Source organism: Prionailurus bengalensis, chromosome C1, assembly GCF_016509475.1.
Source record: "Prionailurus bengalensis isolate Pbe53 chromosome C1, Fcat_Pben_1.1_paternal_pri, whole genome shotgun sequence".
Lineage (NCBI taxonomy): Eukaryota > Metazoa > Chordata > Mammalia > Carnivora > Felidae > Prionailurus > Prionailurus bengalensis.
Genome location: NC_057345.1, coordinates 5341494 through 5363538, shown reverse-complemented (window position 1 = coordinate 5363538; position 22045 = coordinate 5341494). Strand labels below are relative to the sequence as shown.

General features: G+C 45.0%; 2 protein-coding genes and 1 long non-coding RNA gene across 8 annotated transcripts in view; 1 reads left to right on the top strand and 2 right to left on the bottom strand.

The window, feature by feature from the left end:
* Positions 1 to 1256: 1256 nt before the first annotated feature.
* VAMP3 (vesicle associated membrane protein 3) lies at positions 1257 to 10961 on the bottom strand. The gene is made up of 5 exons (XM_043573692.1): positions 10834 to 10961; positions 8565 to 8646; positions 5227 to 5385; positions 4406 to 4457; positions 1257 to 3089 (listed from the first exon to the last, which is right to left on the bottom strand). Coding segments are annotated over exons 1-5 (315 nt in total). The 5' UTR covers positions 10836 to 10961; the 3' UTR covers positions 1257 to 3069.
* On the top strand, positions 10959 to 12821 carry LOC122479884. The gene is made up of 2 exons (XR_006296456.1): positions 10959 to 11136; positions 12526 to 12821. It is a non-coding gene; the product is annotated as an uncharacterized LOC122479884 (long non-coding RNA).
* The window catches only part of CAMTA1 (calmodulin binding transcription activator 1), an 857550-nt gene continuing 848147 nt past the window's right edge, over positions 12643 to 22045 (bottom strand). For all 6 annotated transcript variants that reach the window (XM_043573690.1, XM_043573686.1, XM_043573688.1 and 3 more), the window contains one exon: positions 12643 to 15951. In XM_043573690.1, the coding sequence (XP_043429625.1) occupies positions 15888 to 15951 (64 nt within the window). In that variant the 3' untranslated portion in view covers positions 12643 to 15887. The remainder of the gene's footprint in view (positions 15952 to 22045) is intronic.

The following is a 22045-nucleotide window of genomic DNA, read 5'->3' as shown; positions in this document are numbered from 1 at the left end:
TACGTATATATATATTTATATATATACGTATATATATATATATATATTTATATATATCAGCAAGTCCAGTGGACTTGTCTAGTGTGGACCCTGGAAGGACGGTGGTGCCATTCTTTGGAACAGACACTGTTAATGGCAAGAGGAGGGGCGTGAGGCAGGGGAATGCTTGATTCTGTCTGGTCCACCTTGAGTTTGAGAGGCCTGTGTGTACCAGGCCAGGAATCATCAGGACACTAATGGATAGAGATGTGGGAATAGGTAAGATTGCCCAGGGAGAGTAGGATGGAGAGAGAAGTTGGCTGAGGGGGATCCAGCTGGCTAAGGAATCCTGACATTAAGGGAGGGGTAGAGAAGGGCCCATTGATGGTAGGTTTTCCTTCAAAATCTTGAAAATGGCACCCAAATTCATACAGATTTCATCATAGAAAGGTTCTGAGCAAACAGCACAATTCTATTGTTAGTGCTTTCCTGGGACATAATAGTAGGTCAGACAAGAAAAGCAGTGACCATCTATCCAAGGCGTTGGGAAGAAGTCAATGTCTTCTCTCTCAATAGGATTTCATCGGAAACTGGCATTTTATTGTAAACATAAGCAAAGGCTACTTCCACCCATTTTATATTGTTCCCTAGGGATTGTAGATTAAGAGTGAAAGTGTTTTCAAGGGGAAGGATATGCAGAGTCAAAACGAGCCACGTGTTTGGAGAAGCCTGTCACCCATCTGGGTACTAGCTACCCCTGTGTCCTATAGGTGGCTATCTATTCTCCCATATACACGGCCAGCCTGGATATCACTATTTTTTTTTAAGTTTATTTATTTATTTTTGAAAGAGCGAGAGCATGCATGCAGGAAGGATAGAGAGAGTGGGAGAGACAGAATCCCAAGCAGGCTCTGAGCTGCCAGTGTGGAGGCTGACTCGGGGCTCAAACTCACGAACCGTGAGATTGTGACCTGAGCTGAAATCAAGAGTCAGATGCTTAACTGACTGAGCCACCCAGGTGCCCTGCACATCACTCTTTAAAGATGACAGATTTAAGAAACTCTAAAGCCGGATCCTGACCATTTCGGTAACCGTGGAAAAGTCAGTTCCTCACTCACGTCCTATACTGCTCACGAGGGGAGGGGTTCGCTTCTGTGCACTAGGGGACGGGGAAGGGCTGGGGACCAGGAGGTGAGAGGTGGGGGCAGCAGCAAGGAACGCCGCTGGGAAGACCTGGACCAGGGCGTAGCTATCTTACAAGCACACAGGTACCAGAATCAAGTTTATAAACAGTTTATTCAGCTCATAATAGTGGGCAAGTTCCCAGCCAAATGCACAGATACAAGCGAGGCGCCCCTGGGTTAATGCAGGAGCCGGCGGGTTACATGGGACTGGCCATCAGGCAAGGAGGGAGCACCAAGGTTTCAGAGTCAGACACGGCCAGGGACCCTGAGCCGAGGGCGAGCCAATGTCCCGACGCTGACCGCTGCTTCCTTCTCCCAGCCGGGGTGTCCTCAACACTGCATCACTTCAGTGATGTCAGGGGAACAGATCTTAAAGAAATGGAGCCCGTGTTCCTGCACACCTCAACTGTTGTTGCTTTGTAAGTCACACGCTAGCACGTGAACAGGAATTTTAGAATCCTCCGTAACAGCGGGCCAGAGTGTTGATCCCTCTGTATTTCTCCCTCAGCGCCTCCTTGCCTGTTGTCATTCCTACCTAAATTCTCATCCTTAAGCCACACACCCTGATGACGAGAGTCTCACATACACAAGTCTCTCAGATGACAACGCTATTTCCAAAGCAGCATCTTGTGCAGACAGTCTATGACATCGAAAAAAGAAAGTGTCTCTGGTTAGCTATTCTCCGTGAGAAGAGTCATCCACCCTTGACCGATGCCTCACTGAAAGCATAATTTAGAAGACAGATTTAGGAAGTGGAATATGGATAAAAATAGGAAACAAACTCCAAAAAGCCATCGTCTATGGGGACGGGGCCACCTAATGACCAGTTCACAGATGGGTCTCACTCGAAGGCTATAAAGTTGCTGCTCACGTAATTATTAGAAACCTACTGGAGTCCAGAGCCGACAATCTGCAAACCTCTGGGTAGATAGAGATCGGCGTCTGGGCAGGAGATGGTTGGAGTCTAGCTTAAACCTTCTCTAACCCCTGGGAGAAATGCTCAATCAGGGCGGGGGCGCGGGGTGCAGGCGGGAGCTGCACCACAAACAGCATCTCAAAGGCAAGAAAGGCCTGATAGAATGTAGAAGGTTCACTGTAATGTTATCATTTTAATTCTGAAGGGCACCTTAAGTTCCATTTGTCACTTCTGAATTTATCTGTCGGGAACAGACTTGAGGACGCTGTACTGGCATTTAACTTTTTGGCAAAATAGAAACTTTGGTCATGGCCTCAGCTCCGTAAAAATGTTTTCGAGAGGCGATTATTTCTGATGAAAATAACATTTTTAGCAAGTGATACAAAACAGTAACAGGAAAGTAAACATCTTCGTATCTACGGTAAGAGCAAAAACTCTTGGTCAGAATCTTATTTTTAAATACGGCGCAAGGGTCAGTAGTGCTTATAAACAGTACAGAGTTCTCTTACAGGGGATCAGAAAAATAGCAAAGTAAGGCACAACCTGTTACGGTTACAGATTTGTGTTAGGCAGTAGTGTTCTTTCTGGAAGGCACAAACTGGAATTCTGATTACCTAAAGGTTTAAAATGTGGTTCTGAAGATGCCGTGTGACAGGGGGAGCCTCTGGGAACGAATCCCCTTAACTGAAATTAATGGCAATTAATCACACAGCGGGACTTCCAGGTTACGACACTCTGGAACTCAAGTCCGCTTCCTCAGCCACGCGGCAGTCTGAAGGCGCCGGGCCAAGTGTGGGCCGGGTGGCCGCACTTCAAGTTTGGAGTGCTTACGATAACAAAGGCACGTTTCCCAGAAATTAAACTTGACAGTAACAAACAGAAAATATTCACTTTAGACAGAACAGTAGGCGAGCTCGAGAGTATAGCAGGTTCTAAGTCAAACGTCTTGAAGAGGTTTCTCGAACAGCAGGCCGGAGCTTCACTGTTTCTTCACGGGGACACGTTCCACACTAACAAGCAGGGGAGACGGAAAAAGAGCAGAGGAAACAGCAGTTTAGTGTTTCGGGGCGGACCCAGAACTGACCCTGCATGTCGCGGTCTAAACGCGAAAATCAATCTGGCCGATTTCGCACGGGGGGGGGGGGGGGGGGGGGGCTCCTCCACAACTGTGCCGAGGGCCCGCGGCCCCTGTGAAAAGGAAGGATGGGAGGGACTGCTTTTGCAAATGGTTCCCACGGATGGGGCTAAAAACCCCGACGGCTGGTTCCGGGATGAGATACAACAGTAGCAACAGCAATGCCAGTCAGTAATACTTCTGTGGGCGCGTGGGTGTGTCTACGGATTTATTTACTTACACAGCTGGCACCACTAAACGCCAAACGCCATCCTGTTCGCTTTTTACGGATCAGCCAGTTGTGTCCTCGTAACAGACATATGGGGTAGGTACTATTATCATCCCCACTCTACAAATGAGGAGACGGCGGTTCAGAGACGTTCAACGATTTGTCTAAGGCCGCACAGCTGATGGTGGTGGAGCCATGGCGGGGAACAGGCAGTCATGCTTTTCATCAGCAGACCACACTGTCTCTTGTAAAAGGAAGGATCAGACGAAAAGGTGCTCGGTGAGGGGCCCTGGGGGGGTTCAGGCGGCCGAGTGTTCGACTTCAGCTCAGGTCACCGTCTCAGCTCGCTGCTGTCAGCGCGGGACCCGCTTGGGATCCTGTCCCCTCTCTCTCGGTCCCTCCCCTGCTCACGCGTGCACGCGCGCGCGCGCTCTCTCTCAAAAATAAAAAAAAAACTGGGGCGCCTGGGTGGCGCAGTCGGTTAAGCGTCCAACTTCAGCCAGGTCACGATCTCGCGGTCCGTGAGTTCAAGCCCCACGTCGGGCTCTGGGCTGATGGCTCGGAGCCTGGAGCCTGTTTCCGATTCTGTGTCTCCCTCTCTCTCTGCCCCTCCCCCGTTCATGCTCTGTCTCTCTGTCCCCAAAATAAATAAACATTGAAAAAAAAAAAATTAAAAAAAAAAAATAAAAAAAACATTAAAAAAAGAAAATGTACTCAGAGGTACAGGATACCACTGACCTACAGGGTGGGTCAGTGACAATGGATGCATCTTCTCTAACTTCAAAGGATCAATGTTTATATAAAAAAATCTTGGACTTTGAGGAAACAACACTCAAGTATTTAAAACATTTACTGAAGAAAACGAAAATCTCTGGAGTAAACTACCGGCTCTGAGGGAACTTTTACTCTGAGTTCTTGTACGTGAGGTCAGCTGTGAACATACAGAGAAGACCCGAACGAGGAGTTGAGGCCAGAGAACTCACCGATGATGATGATGATGATGATGACCACGACGACAATCCCTATCGCCCACATCTGTGAAACAGACCATTTCACATTTCAAACACAGAGGTCAACGTGCTCACCGAGGAGCATCACATTCTAGTCGCTGGCAGAGGAATTAAGGTGCACTACAATTTGAAATAATTCACAGTTTTTAAAGCCTAAACTTCCTGTTCTCACTCGGGGCATGAAGGTATTTATCTTTTTGTAAGACGGTCAGATGGCCTGCGGTCCCCAGAAAGGCATCTATTTTGTGCACACAAATTCTTCACGTAAGGAAGGGCTGCTAACTTGTCCTGTGTGTCCGGAAGCGTCGCTTCTGTCCCAGGAAGGGGGCGGGGTCCACCCGGGCCCTGGTAGCTGCAGAACATCTGCTCTGGGCTACGCTCCTTGCGGGGCTGTTCTCCTCGCTCCTGCGGGGCACACTGGCTTGCCAGCTGCCCTTTCTCATCACACTGGAGCCATGCACTCAACCACATGCCAACTGACCACCGACCCCAGCCCTCTCTGGCCAGTCTGTGTTCAGGGCGATGCGGGGGTGGGGGGTTGAAAGCGGCTTCTGTTTATGATTGGTTTTGGACCTTCCTGTTCTAGGTGCTTCTTAAGGTCAGCCACAGAACCTGAAGAATTCCTAGCTGAGGGGCTAGGGAAAGGGCAGGCAGTCAGAGTCAATCCAAATTTCCATGTACGGGACGTCCAACTCACCTCCAACATTCACAGAAGTCCCATACTTGGGGCCTTAGTTGCCCCTCTGAGACTGCACAGGGTGACTTAATGCAAAAACCAGTGAAAAGAAAGTTACCTTGCAATTCTTCCACCAGTATTTTCTCTTCAGCTTGGCGGCACTTGTTTCAAATTGGGAAGCTCCAGCCTGCAGTGCGTCTGCACGATCATCTAATTCCGAGAGCTTCTGATCTCTTTCCAACACCTTATCCACGTTGACTCTCATGATGTCTACCACCTGGACGAACGTGATCACACCGAGTTACACACAGAGGAAGGGAAGAACAAACACAACGCTCAGTGAAGTAAACAGCACGTTTCCTTTCAGGTCAGCACTTGATTACTTTGGGCCAGACTTCCATTTATAAATGGGAGGCGGGCGGTGCTCACTCTTTCATGACAAAAACACTCAGCAAACTAGGAGTAGAAGGGAACTTCCCTAACAAGAAAAAGGGCATTTATGGAAAACCCCACAACGAATATCCATGGTCAACACGAAAGTGAAAGACAGAGTTTGTCCCTAAGATTGAAACAAGACAAGGATGCCCACTTTCACTAATGCTGTTCAACACTGTACTGGAAGTTCTGGCCAGAGTAATTAGGCAAGAAAAGAAAAAAAAAAGACATCCAAATTGGAAAGAAATAAATAAAATCTGTATTTGCAGATGACTCCACATACAGAAAATCCCAAAGCATCCACACACTGCTAGAGTTAATAAACACATTCGGTAAGTGTTCAGGTTACAAGATCAACACCCAGAAATCAGAATGTGTCCATATACTTGAAAGAAAAAGGAAATTAAAAAAATAATTCCATAAACAATAGCATCCAAAAGAATAAAATACCTAGGGGATAAATCAAACCGAGGAGGCAAAAGATCTGCACAATGAAAACTATGACACTGCTGAAAGAAATTAAAGACCTAATTATAAGGGAAGACATTCCATGTTCATAGATAGGAACACTTAATACTGTTAAGATGGCAAGATGCCTCAAAGCAATGTACAGGCAGACAGATTCAACACAATCTGTTTGAAAATTCCACTGTCCTTCTCCCCCCTACAACCTCCTCCCAGAAATGGAAAAGCCGATCCTTAAATTTTTATGGAATTGCAAGGGACCGGAATAGCTGAAAACAATACTGAAAAAGAAAATGTTGGAGGACTCCGACTTTCCAATTTCAAAACCTTACAACAAAGTTACAGTAATCAAAGTGTGTGCCTCTGGCATAAAGACAGACATGCACACCAATGGGACAGAACTGAGAATCCAGAAATCAACCCAAACATCTACAGCTGATTGATTTTTGACAAGGCTGTCAAGAGCATTCAGTGAGGAAAAGGACAGTCTCTTCAGCAAATGGTACTAGGACAGTGGGACAGCCACAGGCAAAACAATGAGGTTGGACCCCTACACCTCACCCTATACGTAAAAATTAACTCAGAATGGATGAATGACCTACATATGAGAGCTAAAAACTATAAAACTTTTAGAAGAAAACCTAAGAGCAAATCATCATAACTTTATTATTTTTTTAAAATGTTTATTTATTTTTGAGAGAGAGAGACAGAGACAAAGAGTGGAGGGGTGGGGGCAGACAGAGAAGGAGATACACGTGAAGGAGGCTCCAGGCTCTGAGCTGACAGCAGAGCCCGACGCGGGGCTCGAACTCACAGACCGCGAGATCATGACCTGAGCTGAAGTCAGACGCTCAACCGACTGAGCCACCCAGGCGCCCCCGTCATAACTTTAGATTTAGCTATAGATTTGTCACCCAGTCAAGAACGACAACAAAAATAAATAAATTGAACTTAATAAAAATTAAAACCTTTTATGCATCAAAAGACATTATTATCAAGGCTGTGAAAAGACAAGCTACAGAATGGAAGAAAATATTTGCAAATCATTTAACCCTAAAATGATTTTTAACCTAAAGAGGGTGTAATATCCAGAATATATGAAGAGCGCTTACCACCCAGCAACAAAACGAGAAACTACCCAATCAAAAAACAGGCCATAGACTTGAATAGACATTTCTTTTTTTAAAAAAAATTTTTTTTCAACGTTTATTTATTTTTGGGACAGAGAGAGACAGAGCATGAACGGGGGAGGGGCAGAGAGAGAGGGAGACACAGAATCGGAAACAGGCTCCAGGCTCTGAGCCATCAGCCCAGAGCCCGACGCGGGGCTCGAACTCCCGGACCGCGAGATCGTGACCTGGCTGAAGTCGGACGCTTAACCGACTGCGCCACCCAGGCGCCCCTTGAATAGACATTTCTACAAAGAATGTGTACAAATGGCCAAAGAGCACATAAAAAGATATTCAACATCACTGGTCATTCAGGAAATGAAAACCAAAATCACAATGCAATACTTCCATATTCACTAACTAGCACAGCTACACTCCAAGAAAACAGAAAACGACAAGTGTTGGTGAGGATGTGGAGAAGCAGGAACCCCTGGACGTCACTGTTGAGGATGCAAAATGGTACAGCCACTGTGGAAAGTTTGGTAGTTCCTCAAAAAGCTAAATACAGGGGCGCCTGGGTGGCTCAGTCGGTAAAGCGGCCGACTTCGGCTCAGGTCACGATCTCGCGGTCCGTGAGTTCGAGCCCCGCGTCGGGCTCTGTGCTGACGGCTCAGAGCCTGGAGCCTGTTTCAGATTCTGTGTCTCCCTCTCTCTGACCCTCCCCCGTTCATGCTCTGTCTCTCTCTGTCTCAAAAATAAATAAACGTTAAAAAAAATTTTTTTTTAAAAAAAGCTAAATACAGAATTGCCACATAAATACTAGTCTGAATCTCACACAGTCTTCCATTGTGGGTCTGCAAACGCAGAGCAGAACAAAAGATGCTCTGAGGGTCCTCTGACTTGAGAAGCCCACAAATACAGATTTGTCGGGCTAGAGCAGGTTGCTAGCACCTGCCTTCTGTACACGAATGGGTGACAACCAGAACTGAATTTGAGGCTTGCTCAAGCTTGGGAACGAGGTGGTCAGGCTACCGTAAGAAGCATTTTGATGAAAAATCTGCTAAGAGGGATTGGTCTTGGCTTGAACAATCTAAAACTCTATTACCCTATTTTATAAAGTAGTTCTTTTTTTTCCTTTTTTTTTTTTTTTAATGGCAGCAAAATATATCTTTAAGGTGGTCCCTGGAGGAATGTTCTCAGGAGGAGTGTTTGTGGTTTAGATATGTGGTTCAGTCACAGGGAAACCAGCATGACATCTGGAGACTAACTTCTCAGAAGCTTAGCTCAGAGCTTTCAGAATAGGAGGGGACACATTTTTGTTACATTTATGAAACGGTCGAAGTTTCCTTTCCATTCATGCTTTTCTGATACTTTTCCTAAATAGAATTATTTCCAGTGTTCCCATGCTGGTTTAAAAGTCACTGTGGGCAACATTTTAGAACAATACCTCATCCACTTGATTTTGTGTCTGCTGAAGTCTTCGGTTGCTGCCAGAGGCAGCACTCGAACCTGCAGGTGCACCTGTAGACCTGAAACGTGTAAAGGCACAAGCGTGAGTAAATTATTATTCCAAATATTACATCGTTGTACATATGAAGACATTACTCCCAGACCCTCACTGGTAGAAATAAAGCAGAAAGAGAAATCCTTCCTACAGTAATAAACAAAGGTTTAAATGACATATCTTCTGATTCCCCTATAAACTTCAAGATTCGTCCACATATTAAAAGTGACCGGGGTCTAAAGTGCAGGTTTAATAAGATCTACTCTGCATCACTGAAGCACCTGATCTTAAGATCAGGGATCCTACAATAGGGAAACTCAACCTTCCAATTTTTTTTTTTTTTTTTTTTTTATAATTGTTTAAAGGCACACATCCACTTAAATGCAGCCGGTACTCGTCTGCTCTCTCAGTGCGGTAAGAATGGTTTTCAAAGTTATAAACAGTTACAGAATGCCACTTTTCCACTACAGAGAAATGTATTTACACAAACGGGGTCAGGAACAGCGAGGTGCAGGTAGGAGGGGTGGCGCGGGTGGGAAAGATGAGGTGAAGTGGTGCTTCCTCTCTTAAAATCCTTGCTGAATGCCTTACTTCTCCCCAGCCAGATCTTTCTTGACCACTGTGGCTTTGAAGTTCCTCATTGCTTCCGTTATTAGGTTGGTCACACTTTGATTTCTCTCTCCTCTCTCTCTCTCTCTCTCTCTCACACACACACACACACACACACACACACACACACACGGTTGACCCTTGAACAAGGTGGGGGTAAGGGACGCCGACCTCTTCTGCCCCCTCCACAGTTGAAAATCTGCATGCAACTTTTGACTCCTCCAAACGTTTAACTACTAACAGCCTGCTGTTGACCAGGGGCCTTACCAAAAAAATAAACGGTTGATTAATACATATTTTGTTTGTTAGGTGTCTCATATACTGTATTCTTATAATAAAGTCAGCTAGAGAAAAAATGTTAAGAAACTCATAAGAGAAAATACATTTACAGCCCGTACTGTATTTATCAGAGAAAAATCTACCCGTAAGTGGACCTGTGTAGTTCAAACCCATGTTGTTCAAAGGTGATCAGTAATGTCTTGCTCTCCTAATAGATCACGGACTCCTGTGCCTTAGAGGTCTCGTCCCCCTGTCCAAGACAGCACCTGGCACATGTCTCGCATACAAGAGCTACTGATGCATCCATTGATTCAAGTTATTTATACCTACCAGGTGTCAAAGACCAGGGATGCAGTAGATGCCGTGCCTGCCCTTACAGTTTATTTATTTATCGTTTCGTCTGACAGATAATCGCAAAGGGCCATGTACTGGTACGTTTTCTCCAAGAGTTTTCTCATTTAATTCTCACGACTCTTTGAGGGAGGTACTACTATTAACCCCATTTTACAGATGCATAAAGCGGGGTTACGAAAGTCAACGCAGCTGGCTGCGGTGGAGTCTGTCTTTAGACCAGGTTCCACAGAATTCTATGGATCTAGATCTTCACCACTGTAATTTACTGGCCCAGCAGCCTCAGCCGGGTACACTTCTGTGGCGATCCTTAGTTCCTACAAGGAACCCAGGGAAAGCACCCATTCCTTGCTCCTCTGTAGGTGAGCAATGAACAGGTTGCAGGGGGACAGAGGGTCCTCGTGACTCTTGACGGTTTTCTCTCAATGTTACCACGGTAAACTTCACGTTTTCAAGGGCCACTACAACAAGACGGCTTCTGCTTAAACAGAGAAGGTCCACAGGTCTGCCCCTGAGTCCATTCTGATCATAGGTGCCTCTAGACAGGGCCGAGGTCTCTTCCCTTGCAACTTCCGGAGCCCAGCCCAGCACCAGGCAGCGAGCAGGCGCTCCAGGTGTAAAGAAGTGGCCACCGATCCCCTCTGGGACCTTGGGCCGGGGGGTGGGGTGAGGCAAGAGGAGAAGGGGTGGGGTTGCGGTAGGGGCGGGGGGGGGGGGCGTTTCCTACCTCCGGGAAGCCCCTGGCTTCCCCACCCCGCCCTGTCCCTTCCGCGATCGCCCGACGGCCGCGAGGCTGTCGGCCCGCCTGCAGCCAGCACCCCAGGGGCCGCCGCCCACCCCTAGGCCTCGGGAGCTTCCGCGCGAGCTCACGCCCGAGCGGCAGCCGGCGGGAACCGTGCCGGGGGAGGGTCCCAGCCGCGGGCCGCCGCCCTCCGGGACCCGAGGCCGCCCCGCGTCCCGCCGCGTCACTCACATTTTGGCGGCGGCGGGCGACGGTCGGCAGAGCGGCGCAGCGGGACGGGAGGCCGGGGAGCCGGGCGGGGCGGAGGCGCGGGGCCGATGACGTCACCGGCCGCGGCCGCGAAGGGGCGCGCCGGAAGGGGGCGGGGCGTCACGGGGGCGGGGCCACCCGAAAGGGCTGGGCGGCCGGCGCGGGGTGACCGCGCGGCGTGATGCGCTGGGCTCTGTCGCGCTGCAAGCTCTCTGCCCGCCGCCAACCTTGTGACGCCGCAGGTCGCTGAAAGGGACTGTGTAGGTGAATAAGAGCCGTGGCGTGGTACGTTATTTTGGGCCCGGGTACGTTATTCTTCGGCCTTGACAGTCCTGGGGGTTGACTGCGCGCTTCTGCGTGACGTCTCACGTTAACCCAGTGGTCCTGGAGACACCGCGCTTCCCCCCGAAGATTTGTTAACATGAGTCAGGGAGTCCGTTTGGGGCATTTATCATGGGCGTTGATTGGGTTAGACTCCTTTCTCCGTGTTCATTTGTGACTCAAATACTTGTCACCGCACAGACCATGACGGGAGCCTGGGCATCAGGCACTGTTTAGCGTCTACGTTTCTGTATTCCCCGGGCCCTGGCAGAGAAGGTCCTCAGCTTTTGATAGGCTGCAGGTGGAGAGTTACTCTGCAATGAACTTAAAGCGGTTATTGAAAATATTCCTACCAACGTAGGCGACGCCTCCCTTAAACAAACAAAAGTCTGAAAAACACTGCCAGGTCGCCTGGAGATCCGATGAGAAAGGAAAAATAAAACACTGAAATACTGAACTGTCTTTTCTGTCAGTGTAATAATTTGAAAAGGGAAATGCTAGTGTGTATTAGGAGAAAGAAGAGTGTCCCAGAGGGGGTGCGATTTGAGTTGGGTAAGTAGCTAAGAAGAGAATTCCCAGGCAAGGGATGAACAAACATGAACAAAGACAACCGTGGAAATGGAAATGGTTTGCACAGGTTTGCACCAACCGACCAGAAGGGGCAGGTTGGGTCACAGGTGAAATAAGACAATAAAAGAGTGAGGATAAACAAGAAAGGAAAATGTCGTTTAAATGCAGTTGGCTCTAGAAACCACCGGGGCCTGGGGGAGCTGGGAGATAACCCTGCAGACGTGGTCTGGCAGGAGCACCGCAGTGGACTCCTTGGGAGAGGGACTACCAGGGAGACAGGGTGACACTCTGCAGTGAAAGGGAAGGAGAGGATGGCAGAATTCTCAGAAAAGAAGACAGATAGTAGTAGTCAGTTGGCAAATGCCTTTTGAAAACCGCAGAGGATTTTGGCTGCAGAGGTGAATTTAAATGGGTGTCTTTATGTTTCAGGTAACCGGTATGCCAGTTGAGAGGCACCTGAGCAAACAGTTGGAAAGCAAGGGTTCTAGGGACGGTGGCTTACAGTGAAATTTTTCTTTCAGGGACACCTGGCTCAGTCGGTTAAACGTCCTACTCGATTTCAGCTCAGGTCAGGATCTCATGGCTCGGGAGTTCGAGCCCCACATCGGCTCTATGCTGACAGTGTGGAGCCTGCTTGGGATTCTTTGTCTCCCTCTCTCTCTGCCCTTACCCCACTCGTGCTCTCCTTCTCTAAATAAATAAATAGATAGATAAATAAATAAATAAATAAATAAATATTAATTTTTTTTCTTTTTCACGGACATGTCCCAAACTATGTAATAGTCGATGCCACAACACTGTCTCTGGATCTAAGGACACACGTGAAACGTACGGTTTGAAACATCCTGGGTCACCCTGGATCTCAATAGCAGGTAAAGTTAAAGCAAAGCACACACATAGTATGGGGAAATTTTCTTCATTTTTAATTTACAGCAGAAAGAATATAAAGCATTCAGAAAACATTTTCCATATTTTAAGGGCAATTCAAAACATTTTGCATGGTTTCCAGCAGCTGAGTTCTTCAACAGATCCATTGATTCAATGATGCTTTACATGCACAATTACAAAAATAAAACTTACAAAAAAGAAGACATCTAGACTAGTTTTACATGCAAGTCTCAGGGACCCCCCATTGGGCGCCAACTACTGTGTGGAACTGCCATAAGCGACCCGTGCAGCCAGAGAGGGGTTCGAGTTATTGTCTTTATTTCGTTCACACAGTACAGCTGATTTCAAATGGGTAACAAGAATAGCAATTAAATCTTCAGGAGACAGAATAAGATTAGCTATTAATTTTATAATGAAATCCTACTCCTGGCACTTGGGAATTCAGATTATCCAAGAAAGCTGCGCTTACCTATCATCTTATAGTCAAAATCAAGATTCACAACCAAGAAAAAGCGGTCAGAAATGCTTCGTTTCAGTGGAAGTGCATTTGTACCTCACCCAGGATTCACAGTTGTACTGGTAGGCTACACTGGTAGGCTTTGAACCTACTTCCTATCCCCTCCAGAAGAACCCTCCTAATTCTATGTAAGTCCTTATCTTCCAGAAGTTTCTAACTTACTCAGCTAATAATGTAGCATGGGAGACATTAAAAAAAATAAATGAATACATAAATGTGAGGATTAAAGCAAATCCACTGAGGTCATTACTCTTGTCAAAAGATCACTTATTTGTACCATAAGAAATGGAAGAAACCGATCTCAATTCAGTACTAACATACGATATTCTGAAAGAGCTGGCTCTCACCTTCTGTTCCCATTTATGAATACAATTGTGTGTTTGTAAATTACTCAGTGTCCTCCTGTAGATCAAATCGTGTAAAATAATAGGTATCTGGGGGCCGGGGGGGGGGGGGGCGTGTGTGCAACAGCTGCAACATAACCCACACATTTAAAAACAAAATGGAGCCAGGTCAGTTTACAAATGTACAGGTGGCTACTAGTTGTGGGGCTGAAACTGTTGTCAAAGCTGATCACAAGCGGTAAGACATATACTTTACAGTAATCCGAGGTTGGCAGTGAAAGGAAGTAATTAAAAAACAAGTACAATTATAGAAAAGGCACCAAGAGCACTGACCCCAGTTTTTACCACAATGTTTGTATCTATCTTCCTTCTAGAGACGCCAGTTTAAAAGCTTATTTGTGAATATTTTTAGGCTTCACAACAAGCCTTGAGTTTTAACGTACAGTTGGCAGCCAGAACCAAGAAGAAGAAGAAAAAAAAACAAAACTAGTTAATCTCAGCTTTACACCAACTGATCCTGAAACTTAACCTGGGAGTTTTAAACTGGCATCAGCAAGTGCGAACTTTATTCTCTCGATTTAACGTTAGTAGTTTAATTTTTAAAAGCATCAGATTTCTTTGGCTCCTCATTATGTAGAAAGAGTAATAGACCATGACAACCTTGCAAGACCAGTTTGCCTCTTTTAAATTTGTAGTCATTTTTTTTTGTGCAATTTTTGTTACATTTTCTGATTTCCAGCAGGAGATGTGAAAACGTGAGACATTTTTCAACCTTTCGTACGATTTCTTTTGTCAGGTTTTGATCGTTCTAAGTGTTCTTTGTTGGAGTGAGTGGATGGTGTTAAGCTATATACGGATTCATCTTATGATTATCTGTTTAGCGAAAGTAACTTAATTTTCTTAAGCAATATTAGCATTCACATTACTTGGCACCATTGGCAAAAAAATTTTAAATTAAATAAAATAAACTCCTGGTAGCCAAAATTAAATGTAAACATATCCTTTTTTTTTTTTTTTAAGTAATGTTACTCTGCCTTTTATCCTAAGTCTAAATACAGTAGCTCTTTTTTTTTTTCCAGTTTAGTCATGCTTTAGCAAAATGTTCTTCTAAAGAACATTTAAAATAAAGTACTCTTATAGTGAAATAAAGTTTTTTTTTGTTTCATTTTACAGACCATAGCCACTAATGCTTTGCTTTTGTTCATTTCTTTTTTCTTGATTTCATGCACATATCTCTTTGTTTTAATATATACAATATATACAAACAATACATCCACATTTTTCTCGCTCATTCAGACAAAACTATACAAATAATTTTATCTCGCCATGTTATCGACCTTTGTGAATAAAATATTTAGCAATTAATATAATCCCTTTCAAATATTTTCTCGCTTTCCGTTTCTACCTTCTATATATACACAGAAACTGCTCAGTTTGGATGAGATTATAGCCAAAAATATGGAATTTACTGGCCAGAACGCAGCACCACACTGATCTTTTAGGTGGCAAATGTCCAGGCAAGGTTTATGATTCCTTAGAATGACTACAGTTTCCAAGGTTACTAAGAAAAGCTACATGCTGTACCAATTCTCTAAGTAAATCTCATTGCACATGAAAGTAAGGCCCACAAATGAAAGTGCTGAGCATGACAAAAGGGACGAGATGGTCACTACACTCGCAGGTTCCTGGGAGGTGGTGGGGACAAGAAAATAAAGTTAAACTCTGTGAGCTGTTTCTCATTAATTCCCATGCATTCCCCGTTTACCACACACCCGCCCCTCTGCAAATTTCCACAAGACACTAAAAACCTGCAGATTTTAAAAGTTGCATTAAGTGTGCTGTAGAGATTAAAACAAACACGAATTCAAAGAAAATAAAACCAGTGAAGGAAATGCGAACACACGGACCCAATGAAGATTTGTATGGTCTAAGCCCTCCACTGAGAGTCAATCCCAAAGATTCAGCTTCTTGGAAGTAACTGACAGGTGCAGGAGCAGCATTCTCTTTTGTTGCTAGCGCATCCCCACCTTTGCTTATCTATATTTTTGGTATAAATATTTGTACAGTTCCACACGATGTTTGAATACAGCCCTATATGAGAAGGAAACCGGCTGCTTCCTAAGGAAAGGAAGCCTCTTTCGATTCCTCGTGGTGTCTTGTTTTTCCCATGATCCAACAGAAGATTGAGTTCCAAGATGTCTTGCTGATCAAATTAAAAGTTGTCCATGAAAGTGCAAATGCAATGACCAACACATTCCTGTTAAAATCCTGCAGCTGATCTCCCCAAAACTGCAGAGGGATTGTGTGCGTGTGTGTGCGTGTGTGCGTGCGTGTGTGTGTCGTAGTTTTGCATGTCTCTGCTAAAAACAGAAATGAAAACAGTCTGAAAAGCAATGTCACATTGCTAAGGGATGCTGCTGTATGTCTTCAAGTTCCTTGGCCTTTCTCAACTCTTTCACTCTGGAAGAGAAACAGAACAGAACACCAGGTGATAGCTGTTTAGTGAAACTGTGGCCAAACGGAGGGAAGGGCATTACCGATCCCTCTGAAGCAAAAACAAAAAAACAAAAAAACAAACAAACAAAAACCCCCAAAAACAAAACAAAAAACAACAACAACAACAACAAAAAACCAAGACAAAAACCCTTTGGAGGACTGATGGCAAAAGAAACTCCTGCTAAAGTGCTGGGGGAGATATTCAAGGAGGAAGACACGGCCCTTCCTGAAACTGCTCGCTATCAAGTGCTCTCAACACAAAGCAAAACCGAAGTCAGCTGCATTCAGTCCCGTGTGACAGGAACGTGCTCAATCTTAGAAAGGGTTGGCTCTTCACATAGCTTTCTTCGAAGCCTGTTGGGACCATCAGTGACGCCCTGCAATTAATTCCACATGAGGCAAGTTAGGGAAACTGCACACGCCTCTACTTAGCTTCGGATACACCCAGGGACTGAACTGCTTTGCTCACAGACTCCAGATTGTTGGATATCTTGAAGCCGACCTTGCACCTGCACAGCCGGGCTACTGCGCTCACGTATCGTGGAGTCTTTCTGATTTTCGTTAATTCCTTACCTTCCTCCCATTCCACACTGTAACTTTAAAAGATGCTCAGGTCACTTCCCCCAGTGCTCCCAAGATGGACAGCAACAGCTCCCAGATGCATACCAGTAAGGTACTCTGTTCTATTTATCAAACGTGTTGCAGTCAACAAATTTCAATGAAATGGTTATCAACAGTCACGGAAAGTCCGCATCGGATTATTTGTTTGCCGTGGGGTTTGAATACGACCCCCCGATGTGGATGGGGTGCCGGGGAGCAGGTTGTAAGTTGGAAGGTTATTTGTTTTATTGAAAAAGAATTCAGATCTTGCCTTAAGAGCAAAAAGATCCAACGCCAAGTGTGACTTCGGGGTCTACTAGTAAAGTCAGCATGTGCTGTATATGGCACCCAGTTTGCAGCTCTACGTACCACATCATGACCCGTGTTTCCCAAAAATGGGGGCGGGAGAAGGAGTTTAGCCGAACAGAAGCGGCCGTTGCTCAGGATGCGTATGCCCTATGTCTCAGCAGCACGACAAGGAAAAGTCTGATTGGCTTTTTCTCATATGGGCCTCTCTCTACAGAGGGAATTCCCAAACGCACTTTTCTGATTCTCTAAGAATAAAGCGTCTCCTATTAAGTGATACCAGTGTGTGTATATTCTATTTTAAAACGAATGCCAGTTTACTTTCTAAATAGATTCTTGTTAACACTCAGGGGGAAGAAAACATTTTGAAAACCAGTAGTGAGTTACTGCTGTATCACACAGGCCAGGGTTCAGTGGCCTGCACGCACGCTCTTAACAGCAATTTAAGAAAACAGGATATTTACCCCCTCCAAGCAGAATCACTTCTGAATATTCTGCCAAGTTGATGCACTCTCTTCAGAGAGAAGTTGCTCTCTCTCAGAAAAAAAGCTTTATTACCATCCTCATTAATACTAAAAAGAATTACCATGTTCGGAAACCTGCTGATTTGTCTGATATATTTACTAAGTACGCCAGGTCCAGCTTGATCAAACGGTCTCTTCAGAACGGTTAACTTTCTTTCTTAACAGGCACGTTTAGAACGCACTGCTGTGTTCCTAACTGGATCTCGGTATCAGTTTTCGATTTTATAATTAAATACACCATGGATTATTAAATTTTAGGGTAATTTGGATCATATCACAGTACAGAATTGTGCATCATCATAGGTCCCTAATTTTGGACATGCATACTTGATAAAGAAATGGCTTTTTAAAAATTGAAACATGCCGTATCGTGTGTTCAATTTTTAAACATGCAGTATCTATACTAACAGCCCTTTGGCTGGAAAAATGCCAGGCATGCACTGATGCCCCCTTTGCTCCGGGCATGCAAAGTGTCTGTACTTGTGCAGACCTAGTGGCTGAGTCACCGCAAAGTGTGCGTGCTGCTTCACATGCGACATCTTGTTTCTGCACTAGTACAGAACTCATTCACAAATGTGCAACGGTGACTCCATCACTGATGAGCTTTCTAGAATCTGAAGAATTCCGAACTCAAAATCTGACAGCATAAACACAGATATCCATCCACAGTTCTTCTAGAGTGAAGAGGAATGCTATAAAAATATCACGTTCATCACTGAGAGAAAAAGGAGGGTGAACTATAAACCAGAAACGTTTTCTACAGTCTCATACCGAAGAAGCTGTAATCAGCTGGTCATGGGGCCTGTACCTTAAACGTTTTTCTTTTCATTATAACGGTCACGTTTGTTTTTGTAGGATTTTTTTTTTTTTTTGCAATTTCTCTTGAAATTAATGAAAGAGTCTACTAAATTCCCATAAGGTTTTAAGGTCACCATGTAAATGCTCTGCTATGAAGTGGCGGTAGCCTCGCGCGGCTCCGGGTGAAGGAGAGATACACGTCCATACACACAGAGGTGACGATGATCATCTGTAATGGAAAAACGAGACGCCCCAGTCTCAAGATGCGTCTTCTAGGCTTGCATCGCTTCTGAGCTACAGTGGAGAGCTTAGTTCTTAGTTCCGTGATGAATGTTTTACAGAACGTTAGCATTATAAATGATACCAGAATGGCTTCAACGGCATAGGCTTTTTTTTTTTTTTTTTTTTTACAGAAAGTTGCTCAAGGAGGATTTAGGGAAAGAGGAAGAGAGGCCTTCTGTGTCAACAGCTGTACAGGCTACTTAGCATTTGTTACCTTGTTTAGGCCTCCAGACACTTCACCATCATCTCCAGTTTGTAAACGCAGAACCTGAGATTTACATCACTGAAGCAACCTGCCCCAAACAATACAGGTAACAAGCGGGGATTTGGGCCCAGGCCTGTCTGCCTTTCACCTCTCCACCCTGCTGCCTCCGATATACCTCAGGACAACAAAACGATTAAAAAAACAATTATTGGGGGCGCCTGGGTGGCTCAGTCGGTTAAGCGTCCGACTCGGTTTTGGCTCAGGTCATGATCTCAAGGTTCGGTTCATGGGATTGAGCTTCTTGCCGGGTTCCATGCTGACAGTATAGAGCCTGCTTGGGATTCTCAATCAATCTCTCTCTCTCTCTCTCTCTCTCTCTCTCTCTCTCTCTCTCTTTCCTCCTCCTCCCCTGCTGGTGCTCTCTCTCAAAATAAATAAATCAACAAAAAAAACAACAATTACTGTATTGGTTTCTCCAAAGGCCTCTGGAAACATCTCCATGGTGCGAGACGAGTGTATTGTTGCAACCTGGTAACAATTAACAACTGTATTTCTAACAACTGTATTTCCTCAGCTCTGAGACGCTGTCCCTTATAAGACCTTATGTTGCTTTCATTACAGTGTTCTGCAGAACAAAATTTCCTCCGTATAAAATGTACCTACCAACTTTATAAAGTAGATCTGGAAGTGGGAATAAGAATCAAGGAAGTGGAAGATTTTTAGCCTCCTCCAATTTCCAACTGGCAGACTGTGTGGATGTTAATTAACCTCTCAAAGTTGAGATGAAATTGGGAGACTTTCACAATCTGCCCTACTGAAGCCGTAAATCGAGTTCTAAGTCACTTGAGGGCAGGTTATTAGGATGGGCTAGGGGTACCTAGTTTTCTTTTTGTTTTACGTCAAACGTCAACTGGACAAAAAGTAGCGTTTGAATGTTATACTGCCTCTAGAGAAACGCAAAACAATTCACTGCGTCACCAAAGTAGTTTTCGAGCATCTGACACTAGAATTTTTGTTAGCCAATTCTAAAAAACCAGACGTTTCAGATCAGAGTTTCAACAGTTACGGAAATTTGTCGTTGCCTTGTCTTAGGACATGAACAGCCACCAACAGGCACATGTCAACACACATCTAGCACGAGAGGGGTCACAATGAAAGTTTAGTCGCTATTACCTCTGGGTTTTTCTCCTTGCTTATTTGTATTTCCAAGATGCACTACAAGGAGTGTACTTCTTTCATAATAATTATTTCTGCTCATCATTCTCCAGGTTGAAAAAGAAGTTTATGCTTTCCTATCCATCCGTTATGGCTACATCCCACCATCCATTATGGCTAGCAATGTTGTATTCGCATGACACAAAAAACCAAGTGAAAAATTCAGTGGAGAAAGAAAGAAACTGATTCTAGAGTCCAAAACCAACACCAACTGTTTGAACTGGTGTCGCTGGCATTACCTGTGTTTTAAGCCTATTTTTTCGGCACACGAACTTGGTAAATGTGGGCCGGGTTTGTTTGAAGCTGGAATTACGTTGGAAAATCCAGTGGTGGTATTTGCGGAACTCAGAATACAGACAGGCGTTCCATCAACTCTCGTTGCGTTGTACGTGCTGTCCCAACTCAGCTACTGGTTACTGAGGCTTTGGTTCTCTAAAGGGATTACACCTGCTGGATTCATTCAGGGCCAAGAAACAGCCTAACCTGAGGATGTCCTGGTCCCCTAAAAACAAACCCCGTATACAGTGTGTATGCTTGCTTCTGAATTCCACTGCACAGAAGACAGGCAAAGCAGTCTTCCTTGGGGCTCTGAAGACCATTGACCCGGGGGCAGAAACCACAGCTTCTGTGGCTACGAGGCTGTCGCGGCCACAAGGAGAGCCGCCGGGAGCACGTTTCTGAGCTGCGCGCGTCAGTCCAGTCGGTACCTCGGGAAAGGGCCCTCCAGGGACTGGCTGGGAGGGGAGGCAATCAGGGCAGCGCGACTTTCCCCTGCAGCCATTCCGCTATGAAAATGGAAGACAACCCCGGGATTTGCCCAAGCGTTCTAGGCTGAAGATAATCCCCACTTTGGGGTATTGCTGCGGTCTCAACGACAACAACAACAACAACAAAAAAAAAAAAAAAAAAAAAAAAGAAAGAAAGAAAGAAAGAAAGAAAGAAGGAAAGAAAAAAAAGAAACGAGGAAACATAAAAACGAATGTTGCATTCTAATGTACTGAAGTGATGTAGGAAAGCAACAGCACTGAAAGCCAGCAGAAGCCCACACAGGGTTTGTTTCCATCAGACGTCCAATGAGAATTCACGAATAAATGAGGTAGGCCTGCTTCCGAAACTTGTAGCAAACAATGGCTCCATGGGTAAAGCATAAGGCAAAGCCGCTTCATTACATCTACTTGGTAACGCTCAGCCAGAGAAATGTTTCATGAGTCAGTGGATTTCAGCAGATATATTCTTGCAATGCTGGACGTCAAAAATATACAGGGCAGCCAGATGCGGCTTTCTGATTAGTTACCTGTTGCTCTGAGAGCTGCAATAGCTTGTGGGGAATTTAGGAAAAGAGAGATCTTGCCATTTTCCAGAAATCTCATTTGGATTGCAAAACAAAAAAGACAGAGAGGCCCAATAAGAATGACACAGAGCATGTTGTCTGCAATTTAACACACACCACTGTGTGCCAAAAATATTCATTTCCTAAAAGAGGCAAGTAAGACAAAATTACTTTGGATATTTGAATTACAGCCATGATGACACATCCCACACATTCATTTCCTACTCCTCACCAAGTGTATCAGGCCACCTGGGAATTACACCTCGTGTCAAATTTAACTAAAGTGTGATGGCACCGTTGTTGACCTAGAGCACCGTCCACTCTTCTCAATCAAGCAACATACTTTCGGGCATCGTTAGAGAACTGTCCCTCGGATTAAAGTATATACAACAGAACACAAAGTATGAACGGAACCCGCAGAACTTGACAACGACCCCCTGAAGGTGTCTCACAGGACTGCTGTCCAGAGTCAGTGCTGAAATCGCTACTTACCAAGAAAACTGGCAGCATCTGGTAAAGTTCAGTGTTTAGAAACCCAGTTGTCAGTCAGAGAGAAAATCTGTTGCTTGAACATTTGTCACCAGAAAGAGTTACCTCTTCTTCCCCCCCAATTAGGGTTCTTTTATGCCAGGAGGATAGCTTCACCCACCTTTACTGAACACGGGGACTAGGCCAACAACTTCCAAAAATAGGTTATTTGAAAACCAGAATTCTCACTGTTTCTGATAATACCTGTAGTGACTGTTACAGGTCATAATGCCCCGTCACAGAAATAACATCTCAGGGGAAAAAAGGATT